Source organism: Amblyraja radiata, chromosome 32, assembly GCF_010909765.2.
Source record: "Amblyraja radiata isolate CabotCenter1 chromosome 32, sAmbRad1.1.pri, whole genome shotgun sequence".
Lineage (NCBI taxonomy): Eukaryota > Metazoa > Chordata > Chondrichthyes > Rajiformes > Rajidae > Amblyraja > Amblyraja radiata.
The window spans coordinates 7,747,676-7,759,645 of record NC_045987.1 but is presented as its reverse complement, the minus strand read 5'-3'; the positions used below and the strand labels follow the sequence as shown (position 1 = coordinate 7,759,645).

General features: G+C 43.1%; 1 protein-coding gene across 2 annotated transcripts; it reads left to right on the top strand.

The window, feature by feature from the left end:
- Positions 1-552: 552 nt before the first annotated feature.
- Positions 553-11,424, top strand: asb6 (ankyrin repeat and SOCS box containing 6). 2 transcript variants are annotated; one of them, XM_033048590.1, is made up of 7 exons: positions 553-622; positions 2,044-2,245; positions 4,853-5,028; positions 5,924-6,030; positions 8,404-8,512; positions 8,611-8,697; positions 10,296-11,424. In XM_033048590.1, exons 2-7 carry the CDS (start codon positions 2,124-2,126, stop codon positions 10,976-10,978), a joined length of 1,284 nt encoding a protein of 427 aa, XP_032904481.1. In that variant the 5' UTR covers positions 553-622; positions 2,044-2,123; the 3' UTR covers positions 10,979-11,424. The 2 variants fall into 2 exon arrangements, with proteins under 2 accessions (XP_032904481.1, XP_032904482.1); XM_033048591.1 differs by lacking the exons at positions 553-622; positions 2,044-2,245; positions 4,853-5,028; positions 5,924-6,030 and adding an exon at positions 7,113-7,410 and having other exon boundaries at positions 8,383-8,512.
- The last annotated feature ends 546 nt before the right edge of the window (positions 11,425-11,970 follow it).

Below are 11,970 nucleotides of genomic sequence, written 5' to 3'. Positions count from 1 at the left end.
TTTCTCGGCTGGAGAATCAAAGGTAAATTTGAAGAATCTTGATACAAAAAAAACACCTATCCATGTTCTCCAGAGATGCTGCCTGACCCGCTGAGTTACTCCAGCACTTTGTGGGGGGGTTTTTTGGGGGTAAACCAGCATCTGTAGTTTCCTTGCCTCGACCTAAAGTTTCGGATCTACAAGTCAAGACCACAGCCAAAACCCTATTCAAACAATTAGACTCTGACATAAAGGGAAAAGATGCTGCCTGGACAGCTGAGATACTCCAGCACTTTGTGTCCTCTTGTGCATGTGAAGAAGCCCAACCAAAGATTATAGAGGAGCTCTAGCCCTGCTCTATAATAGTTGAGCCCAACATGTGTGTTGCAGAAGGTACACAAAATTGCTGGGGAAACTCAGCGGGTGCAGCAGCATCTATGTGTGTTGCAGAGACAACTCCACCTCCAGTTTAAATTCCATTTGGGATATTTTGGAGGACCAAGAAACCAAGAACCAAGACAAACACAGGGCGGAACAAAGACACCCGGAACCTTTGTACCCAGATGGGCGGAAGTGTGGCTGTCCGGTGGCGAAGGTGAGTGAGTGAGCGGGCGGGAGCAGCGATGGCGGCGGGTCATGGATGGTATGAGATGGGTCGGGACGGAGAAAGAGAGGAGAGGGAGGGGGAGAGGAGGGAGAGAGGGAGAGGGAGAAGGAGGGAGGGAAGGGGAGAGAAAGGGAAGGAGGAGGATGGTGGGTATCAGTCCCCACTGACTGCGTGGGTGGAAATGTCCTGACGCCTTCGCCTGCAGGACTGGATTCTCCGCCGCATCTTAATCTATACAAATTCCAGCCGAATCTCTGGAGCCGAACACAAGAGGAAGAAAATCGCCAATTAACATTAAGCTGAACATTTTAAACGGAGGTCAGAAACCGAATCTAAATCAGTTTCGTCCCGCAGACCCTGGGCGGCGGACTGTGGTAAATAGCTTCCAAAATTGAGATGACTTTGATGAGGGTTGAATAAATCAGGAACCTGCACAAAGAAGGTACCTTCTTAGTGCATAATTAGATTAGATTAGATTAGATTGAGATGCAGGTATCGTTGGCTAAATCTTCCCAGTCTGAGCTACAATTCCCCACAGTGGCAATGCCCCCCCTGGATGCGTCTAGTTGCAAACATTCCCATATCTCCCGATAGTTAAGTTGGCCTGTGCAGAATCAACCTGCAGTTTAAAAAAAAAAAAAGCAGAAAGATTTCCATTTAATAACTACGGTTCACGACTGTGGGATGTTCCAAAGTATTTTAAATGTTGTAATGCGGGAAGGACAGCTGTGAATGTACACACATCAAGCTCTCCCAGTCTGTTGGTCAATAGAAAAAAAAAGTCTTGGAGCTACTGCTAATTAGTAAATGTAATTCTACAACATTTATCACTGTTCTGCAAGTTATTTCTGGCATGGTATTTCCAGTGGAGGTTCTGTCTAATGCTGAAATCTCCCTGTCCTATAGTTGTATGATATTGTGAGCAGTGTCAGTCCTCCTTAATGCGGCCTGACCCCCCCACCCCGTGTGCTTCTGAAACATTGGTTACCCACAGTGGGTAACACCAATATTTTCTGCAATCCTCCCAATTCTCTGGCGGGATACCCAAATCGACAACAGCATCCTCTGCGAAGCCAACATCGCAATATTGAGACCCAATTATATTCAACTTGCTCAGAGGGGCAGGCTATGTTGCTTACACGCCCCCCAGATTCCCAAAACAGACAGCCTATTGCAAGCTCTGTCATGGCAAGCATTAGCAGAAAGCAAAGAAAGCATTCAAAGACATTCTTGAAACCTTCTTAAAAACTGATTTGCAGCCCATGGTCACTCAGAATAGTGAAGGAGCATTTGGGATGATATTGAAAGATGCAGATACTTAGCATAACTGGCAGAAGGAACACACATCACTTCCCAAGCATTGTGTCTGAAGTTGGAACACACTGGATGGATCAATGGGGACTGCACTGTATGCACATTTGAATACTGCTCCTTTAATGGTTCCTTTTTTCTTTTAGGTCTGAAATTTGTCTATTGCTGCTGCAACACAGAACATGACCTGTACATAGGGCTCTGTTGATGGATAGATTTGGAAACCATGCCTTATTTGCACGGATTTCGACGAATTATCTTCGAGTATCAGCCGTTGGTCGATGAGATTCTAAGGATTGTAGGGCTACAGGGACCCAATGGGGAGACAAGTGAGGAAACTCCTCCTAGGTGAGTTGATAGACCCACACTGTAACTTTGTGCACTTTGTGCGGTGAAGTGCAGAGAGACTTCCTGGACAGCATCAATAGCTCCAGAGTCCTGTCATGGCTGCCTGCATTATAAATGCTTAGTGCAGGAGAAAACACTTACCAGCAGTCAACATCACTAAAATGTTTACCTATGTTATCTCATTACTGCTTGTGAGACCTGGCAGAGGGAAAATGGCAATAACAGCAGGGTCCATTCAAAAACTGGCTGTAAAATGACTAGGAAGGCTATAATTGTTTTGGCAAGGTAATTAGAACATAGTAGCAATGTTACAAAATTTTGAGATTTTAAAAATCAAGTCTGTAATTTATCCCATCAGATAAAGCATAAAAATAAGTTTAATTTGACACCTAATTCACTTTCATATCTCAAGTATTTAAAAAGTTATGGCCATTTTCATACTGGGAAATGAGCATCTTGTTCCCTATTGATTTTCTATGGACATAACAAAAAAGCTGTGATCGTGAACAGTCAAAAGCCCATAACTTTCTTAAAAATTAAGAGAACTGAATGAAATTTTCAGTTATCATAGATTGAAGCATTCTGAAACAAATATAAAATAATCTTACTTGGATGACCTGAAATTAAAGCATATAATTAGTTAGTTACCTAATTGTAGCTAATTTCAGACTTCAATTACTAGATCTAAACATCTATCCATTTCTTAATAAATGATTAACATTTTTAAATAGCCTAAATGTCCAAATAATATTCACAAATAATTCACAATAAAACATGATTTTAAAATCTCATTTACATTAATTTATAGGCCAAATGGAAGGAATTTAGTGTTTAATTGCTGTAAATAAATGTCCATTTAAATCAGCTTTCCAGTGGGTCCCTATGGAACGCGCTGGTTTAGAACGTTCACATTGCGGTAGATTTGTGCCCCAAATGCCGAGAAAAATACTGCGGGATATAATGGGCCCAAAATGAGCTACTCGCAATATTAAACTTTGTATAAAGGGATCTTTAGAAGCCCTTTTTAATGTAAAAATATACAGCCAACCTTCTGTGGTTTGCTTTATGAGACCCTGCGGTTGCTGGCGGTCGCGGGCTTAGAGATTGATTTTTAAACTACTATAACTATTATTCAAGGCCTTTAAACCTAATAATAGCTTTTGCGACGGGGTCTTCCAGCGATTTTTCGTTAATAATTAACTAGGCTGAACATTTTCGATTGGAACAGCTTAGAGAAAATCGCGTTTTAAACCCGCCCCCTCTAAACGGCGCCAAAATCGCGCACACCCGCAACGGCAGATATTCAGCGACGCTTCAGGTAGGCTTTGCAACATACCTAAACATAGAACAGGTTTTTTAGCCCATAATGTCTGTGCCGAACATGATGCCAAGTAAACTAATCTCACTTGCCTGCATGTGATCCATGTCTCTGCATATCCATGCGCCTATGAGCTTTTTAAACGCCACTATCAGCCCTGGCTGCATGCTCCTGGCACCCACCTCCCTCTCTGCAAAAAATATATACTTGCCCCGCATTTCTCCGTTAAACTTTGCCCCATTATCTCAAAGCTATGCCCTCTAATCTGACGTTTCTGCGCTCGGAGTTTAGAGATGCAGTGCGGACACAGGCTCTTCGGCCCTCTTAGTCCACGATGACCAGGGATCCCCGCACACTAACACTATCCTACGCACTAGGGACAATTTACAATTATTACCGAAGCCAATTAACCTACAAACCTGTACGTCTTTGGAGTGTGGGAGTGGTCGTGGGGAGAACGTACAAACTCCGTACAGACAGCACCCGTAGTCGGATCGAACCCGGCCTTTGGCGCTATAAGGCAGCAACTCTACCGCTGCACCACTGTGTCCCTGTCCTGGTCCTGACTGTAATTAAAAATGTTCGAACTGCAATTGCTAAGATCTTTTGTTCAGTAAATGCATAAAGGGTTATTAAACTAAGAGGATTTACCAACAGCTCAGATTTCTTATGGAATAATATTTAAGACAAATATGTAAAACTGTGTGTCAACATTTCATAGGAGACATAACTGTTCAGGAAGAACTGACAGGATATGACAATGAGAGGCATAGTTGGGGGAGAGAGTCAGAACCGTTTACCCAGTGTGGCAATGTCAAAGAGTAGAGGGCATAACTTTAACGTGAGAGGGTCAAAGTTTAAAGAGGAGAGAGCAGAGAACAGCACAGCACAGGAACATGGCCTTCAGCTCACAGTGTCTGCTGAACATGATGCCAAGACCAGTTCTTATCAGTTGCACATAATCCATATGCCTCCGTTCCCTGCAGAATGTGCAGGGCAAGATTTTTTACACAGAGTGGTGGGTGGCTGGAACATGTTGCCTGGTGGTGGTGGTGGTGGAGGCAGATACGATAGTGCCGTTAAAGAGGCTTTTTTATGGGCACATGGAAGTGGAGGGATATGTATCAAGTGCAGACAAAGAGGATTATTTTAACTTGGCGTCACATTCGGCCTGTATTATGTTCTATGTCTCGGGTCCAAAATACTTTTTGTGGTGGCAAGTGATTTTCCTCTGTTCAAGACTTACCCTGACGTTCTCTTTGGTTGATGTCTCTGTGGTTGGGTTACAGCGAGGTTCCTGTGACTGGGACTGACTTGGCAGCACTACAAGACCTGCTGGAGAGAGAGGCACAAACATCATTCTATGAGGAAGCTATCAGCTATGCTCTGCTCAAAGTGGCTAAAGCTGGTCTAGTCATTGCAGCCCAGGAACTGTTGACACATGGAGCTGATCTCAACTTTGAAGGTTAGTCCAGATCTTGAGAACAGGATCAAATATATTTATGCTGTTCGGCTCACCCCATGTAGCAGAGAGTTCCCATTTCTAACCAATTGTCAGGTAACATTTTTCATGAATTAGCATTGAATTTCTTTGTGATAATTTTGCATGTATGGCGCCTGGTTCTGATCTCCCCATATGGAAACAATTTGTTTTGTGTCCACCCAGCAAACATACTGTTTACTTCTGATCACAGAAATGGTAATTTGATCATTTTAAAACATCTAGATTTATGTTTATTATTGTCACATGTATCAAGATACACGTGACAATTAAAAGCTTTGTGTTGCCTGCTATCAGATCAGATATTACCACAGATAAGATAATCACGTCAATCTCAACTACAATAATGAAGATACAGAGTGCAGAATACAGTTCGCAGTAGCGCATCAGTTCCATAGACAATGCAATGGGATGAGGGTGAATCTCATGAGCAGGATGTTCAGAAGCCTAATAACAGAGGAGCTGTTCCTGAGTCTTGTTATATCTCAGCATCTGCTTTTCTAGTGCAAGAGTACAAGGCTGTTGAGCATTTTCTCACAGTTTAATCAGTGGATAGTTATCTTTGGACATTTGTCATAACGTTCAGCCATGACCTATGGCCACTGCGCTCCTTAATTTGATCGCCTGTGTGGGAGACATTTTGTGTGGTCAGCATAAAGTGTAATCACAAGCAAACAGTAGGTTATTGTATCTGAGTCCCCTGGATTCTGACATTTCTTTATATCCTTTTTCCTTCCTCGAACCAACGTTTCCAGGACTTTAAGCCTGTTGTCCACTCTATCTGGTTGCTGGGTATCTTGATGATTTATTCTGCCTGGTAGATCTTTAATGACGGAACGGTCTGTATTATTTTCAATAGACCCTGTTACGTACTACACGGCCTTGCACGTAGCTGTGCTACACAACCAGCCTGGCCTGGTAGAACTGCTCGTCCGACATGGAGCAGACATCAACAAAAGGGACCGGGTAAGGGAGTGAGCAGGAACAGCCATGGATAAAGGTTTGAAATGCCTGACTGCTGATTGTACTTGTTGGAGTGTTTAGAATCTATATTTATGTTCTTTGCAAGATTTTTCTTGCGCTCATTTTGTAATCACAATCTTTTTCATTGGTGTTAGTCTTTCTGGGAACTGCTTAATATGATCATTGTCAGTGCTCTATTCCCCAAGATCGTGAACTAACGTTAGTGGGATGGAAGAGATTCCATGATGATAATGACCTTGCTCGGTACATGGCAATGTTGCCTCTTTGACATGAGCCAAATCCGTTCTGTAGCCTTCAGCCCATAACTACGGGAGCAGTAATGAGGGCGTGCTCTGCTTTTGGAGTTACTGCCTTTTGGATGAGAGGGTAAACTGTCAATTAATATCCTATTAGGTCAATGCCATGCTGCTATTTGAGCAAAGGTATTTAACCCACGACTATCACCTATTATCAAGAGTTCCCAGTTTCGGAGCTTATCATTCACAAAATGGTGACAAATTTTTCATATGTTATAACCATGATTATGCTTTAAACCTCATTGACTACAAAGCGTATTGTGACTTCCCACGGTTGCAACCCGCCATATAAATGTGAATGCTAACAATGACAGAGTGCTGGAGTAATATAAGTACTGGGCTTATATTCACTGGAATTTAGAAGGATGAGAGGGGATCGTATAGAAACATATAAAATTCTTAAGGGATTGGGACAGGCTAGATGCAGGAAAGATTTTCCTGATGTTGGGGGAGCCCAGTACCAGGGGGTCACAGTTTAAGAATAAGGGGTAGGACTTTTAGTATATTTAGGAGTGAGATGAGGAAAAACTTTTTCAGCCAGAGTGTTGTGAATCAGTGGAATTCTCTGCCACATAAGGCAGTGGAGGCCAATTCACTGGATGTTTTCAAGAGAAAGTTAGATATAGCTCTTAAGGCTAACGGAATCAAGGGATATGGGGAGAAAGCAGGAACAGGGTACTGATTATGGATGATCAGCCATGATAATTTTGAATTTCAGTGCTGGCTTGAAAGGCCGAATGGCCTACTCCTGCACCTATTTTCTATGTTTCTAACTCAGTGGGACAAGCAGCATCTGTGGAAGACGTGGATGGGTGACGTTTTGGGTTGAGATGCTTCTTCAGATCTTCTTTACTCCCGACCTATCCACTGGAGAATGTTCAGTCCTCGGCAGAGGCCTACATTTGTACCCCTTTCCCCTCTTGAAGCCCCAACCCCTGTTGGGTTTTCACCTTTCTCCCTTCCGAGCTCCCCCTCTCCAATGCAGAACATTCAGTACTCAGCAGAGGCCTTACCATTGAACCCCTACACCCACATTGCTGAAAGTCCGGCTTCTCTGGATTCTAACATAGAAACAGAAATTAGGTGCAGGAGTAGGCCATTCGGCCCTTCGAGCCTGCACCGCCATTCAATATGATCATGGCTGATCATCCAACTCAGTATCCCGTACCTGCCTTCTCTCCATACCCTCTGATCCCCTTAGCCACAAGGGCCACATCTAACTCCCTCTTAAATATAGCCAATGAACTGGCCTCGACTACCCTCTGTGGCAGGGAGTTCCAGAGATTCACCACTCTCTGTGTGAAAAAAGTTCTTCTCATCTCGGTTTTAAAGGATTTCCCCCTTATCCTTAAGCTGTGACCCCTTGTCCTGGACTTCCCCAACATCGGGAGCAATCTTCCTGCATCTAGCCTGTCCAACCCCTTAAGAATTTTGTAAGTTTCTATAAGATCCCCTCTCAATCTCCTAAATTCTAGAGAGTATAAACCAAGTCTATCCAGTCTTTCTTCATAAGACAGTCCTGACATCCCAGGAATCAGTCTGGTGAACCTCTGCACTCCCTCTATGGCAATAATGTCCTTCCTCAGATTTGGAGACCAAAACTGTACGCAATACTCCAGGTGTGGTCTCACCAAGACCCTGTACAACTGCAGTAGAACCTCCCTGCTCCTATACTCAAATCCTTTTGCTATGAAAGCTAACATACCATTCGCTTTCTTCACTGCCTGCTGCACCTGCATGCCCACTTTCAATGACTGGTGTACCATGACACCCAGGTCTCGCTGCATCTCCCCTTTTCCTAGTCGGCCACCATTTAGATAATAGTCTGCTTTCCTGTTTTTGCCACCAAAATGGAGAACCTCACATTTATCCACATTATACTGTATCTGCCAAACATTTGCCCACTCACCCAGCCTATCCAAGTCACCTTGCAGTCTCCTAGCATCCTCCTCACAGCTAACACTGCCCCCCAGCTTAGTGTCATCCGCAAACTTGGAGATATTGCCTTCAATTCCCTCATCCAGATCATTAATATAACAATGTCCTTTGGCCAGTGCAGGTTCACAGCAGCAGCCCACTAGACCTGGCGAGTGAGGAGGTGGAACGTTTGCCGTGCCTGCAGCGACTACTTGACCTCGGAGCTGATATAAATGGAGTTGACAGGATCGGTTGGTCGTCTTTCCTCCATTTGTTTATTTTTCTTAGGGATTTTAATTGCACCAACGCCCAAAAGTTATGCGTAATGTGTCTGTCTTCTCTCTGTCAGGAAAATCAGCCTTGCTGCACGCTCTGGCCAGCAGTGATGGAGTGCAGGTGTATAACATTGCCAACATCAAACTACTCCTTGAAAGAGGTATGATAGCAAGCTTTTTTGTCAAGAGTGTTTTATTGTCATATGCCCCAGATAATTCTTACTTGCAGCAGCACAACAGAATATGTAAACATAGTACACTGTAAACAATATAATAAAGGAGAAAAAAAGTTCACTATGTGTGTGTGTGTATATATATACACGTACTCAAATATACATATGTGTGTATATTTGTATGTGTATGTGTGTATGTGTATATAAGTGTGTGTGTGTGTGTGTATATATATATATATATATATATATTATGTGTGTGTATATATGTGTGTGTATATATATATGTGTGTGTATATATATATATATGTGTGTGTATGTGTATATATATATATATGTGTGTGTGTGTGTATATATATATATGTGTGTGTGTGTGTATATATAGATATGTGTGTGTGTGTTTATATATATATATACTCGCATACGTACACATATAAAAACATTAAAAAAAAACTTTTATTCTTAACTTTTATTCCTTTCATTCCTGAGATGCAAACTGTTACTAATGAGATAGTGTTGAGGAGACTCCCCCCCGTCCCCCTCTACTTCCTGGTGTCCACAATACAAGATATAATTTGCAATGCTTAGAATGTATAGAACATAGTACAGCATCGGATCAGGCCCTTGAGCCCACAATGTCTATGCCAAACATAATGCCAGGATAAACGAATCTCATCCGCCTCCATGTGATCCATATCCTTCCATTTGCTGCATATCCATGTGCCTATCACAAAGCCTTGTAAATGCCACTAAGAGCTTGCATGTTAAAGGACAACAAAAAGAAGTTAGACTTTAATGACAACGCAACCTTGATCTCCACAGACAGGCCGCTTCCAGGTGAGGAGTCTTGAGATAATTTCTCTTACCTTTACCTTTGACCAACAGTTAAGTTCAGGGCACGGGTGTCAATAAAAGCACAAGTATGTTGCCCTGTTTCCACTCATTTGGGATCATCCAGGTTATATATGACACTCACTGAATTCCTTATTCTCTGGCATTGGAATCGGGGAAGGAGTTGCTCTGAACCACTCGGAGCAATGTTTCCGAGATGTATTTACTTCTTGGACTTATGCCAGACAATGAACTTGAGGAATGCTGCAGCTGGGCCTCAAGAATGCATGTCTGAGCCTGGAGTTCCACTCTATTGCTGCTGGTTTTGGAGCATGGTCTCAGTCAAATCAGCCTTTTCTCAGTTGCATGTGATGTGAATCCATTTGGCTGAAACTGTTTAAATTAATTGATTGAAAAACACAGCATGGAAACAGGCCCACCAAGCCCATTCGACCATCAATCACCCCTTCGCACTAGTTGTATGTTATCTCACTTTCGTGTCCATTCCCTACACACTGGGGACAATTCATAAAGGCCAATTAACCTACAAACCCAGTATCTGCCATTCCTGGTATCATCACGTTAATGTTTGTGGGAATTACCTTTGCATAAATTGGAGTAAATGCAGCACTACTTCACTAAACTGCCACTAAACTTCTATTTTCTTATTATTATTTTATTTAAGATGTTCTGAGCTACTGAAGGTTAAAATAGTTTTGTTTTGCATCAAACATTAAGATCCCATGTTTGCCTCTCAGGTGCCGATGTGAAAGCCGTCATGATGGAAGGTGACAATGTCTTCACGTTCATTGTCTTTCTTCTGGGTGAGACAGAAGGCAGAGACCAGCAAGAGGCTGAAACCATGCGGGACTTCTGCTTGCATACCACCCAGCTGCTGCTCGCCCACGCCGCTAAACCTGACGCTTGTCAACCCGAGGATTCCCTCATCTACACCTGCATCAATCAGTTTGAGGTCCACCTCCCTATCATACAGGTTCTCCTGGACTCTGGGGCTTCCAACCATTGCCCTGAGCACGGCCCTTCCTGCTGGTCCGGATTCACGCTTCTCTTTGAGAGACTGCGCACGCTGCTGAATGGACCAGAGGCTGGAATTACGCACAGTGAAGCCTTGCAGCGAGCAGGAGTGACCTTGGAGCTCATGGTGGGCAATGCCACGCGTCCCTGGCTGCCTCTTGGCTGGGAAATCAAACCAACAGCCTACTCCATCTACACGGACCAAGTGCTGGCATTGTCCAGGTCCCTGAAACTACTTGAGCTTTCTCCAGCCTCGCTGAAGCATCTGTGCAGGGTGGACATCCGTCGACTTCTGAGACCTGTCCCTTTGGATCCCAAGGTGAAAGCCTTGCCTCTGCCAGACCAGTTGAAGTGGTTTTTGTTGATGCAAAACGGTAAGAGTGAGGAAGAAGGCATGCAACAGTAGCATAAGAGGGCAACTTGGCGGTGACTGAAGACTGGTTAATGTCCAGGGGAGGGTTTTGGATTTCTGCTTTGGGTCTAAAAAGGGTAATTTTTGGAACTTAATTATGTTTTACTCCTTGAACAGTATGGAGATATGGGACCACGAGTGGATTCATGGAGAAAGAAAGATCTCACTGCTGACATTGGTACAGATTGTATCTACTGACGGACTAGTGACATCCAGACACAGATGATCAGCACAAAACCATAGCTTGTGCTGGTCAATGTGCTCAGTTTGGACACTTTAATTTTTCTGTCGCAACTAACTGAAATCTTAACTAGTAATGTCAATATTTCAGTGCTTCATCTAAGGTTCCATGCTGCATATGAGCGATTCTACATTACAATTGAAATGCTGTACTTAACCAAAAGATTCTACCTAGAATAAATTCCCAGAGTGTGCCATTCCATTGTCTACCAGTTCAAATGATTATGAGTGGGGGATGTGTGGGCAGGTGAAGTATCCAGTCCCGAGAAGATTGAGCATACACCTACACAGTTGGACCAAGCTGGTGCTCGGTGTCAGGACCAAGATTCAGATGAGCTTATTGGCATTTACATCAGTATGTAACAATAAGCCATGAACAGTACCGTGAACAATATTCCTTGGTCACATGTAGCTGATAGAGTAAACAATATACATACAGTATTGATTAAAAACAACAATGAAATGTGCAAAACAGCAGAATGGTGCAAGATTATCGTGCACTCCAGTAGTGCAAAAAAATTAAAGTACAATTGAATAATCAAATAAGGTAGAATTAAGAGTAAGAATACAGGGCAGCACCTCTGTGAAGGAGTTGTGCAAAACTTAATTGGTTCAGGAGTCTAACAGCAGTGGGGAAGAAGCTGTTCTTAACTCTGGATGTTTGAGCTTTCAAGCTACTGTATCTTCTCTGCAGAAGGTAGTGAATGGGTACATGGGATAGGAAAGGTTTAGGAGGATATGGGCTA

Excerpts from the sequence above, each read along its gene's own strand:
- asb6 (XM_033048590.1), top strand. The coding sequence starts at position 2,124 with ATGCCTTATTTGCACGGATTTCGACGAATTATCTTCGAGTATCAGCCG. Across the intron at positions 2,246-4,852 it reads AGTGAGGAAACTCCTCCTAG|CGAGGTTCCTGTGACTGGGA; the intron begins GTGAGTTGATAG and ends GTTGGGTTACAG. Across the intron at positions 8,698-10,295 it reads CAAACTACTCCTTGAAAGAG|GTGCCGATGTGAAAGCCGTC; the intron begins GTATGATAGCAA and ends TTTGCCTCTCAG.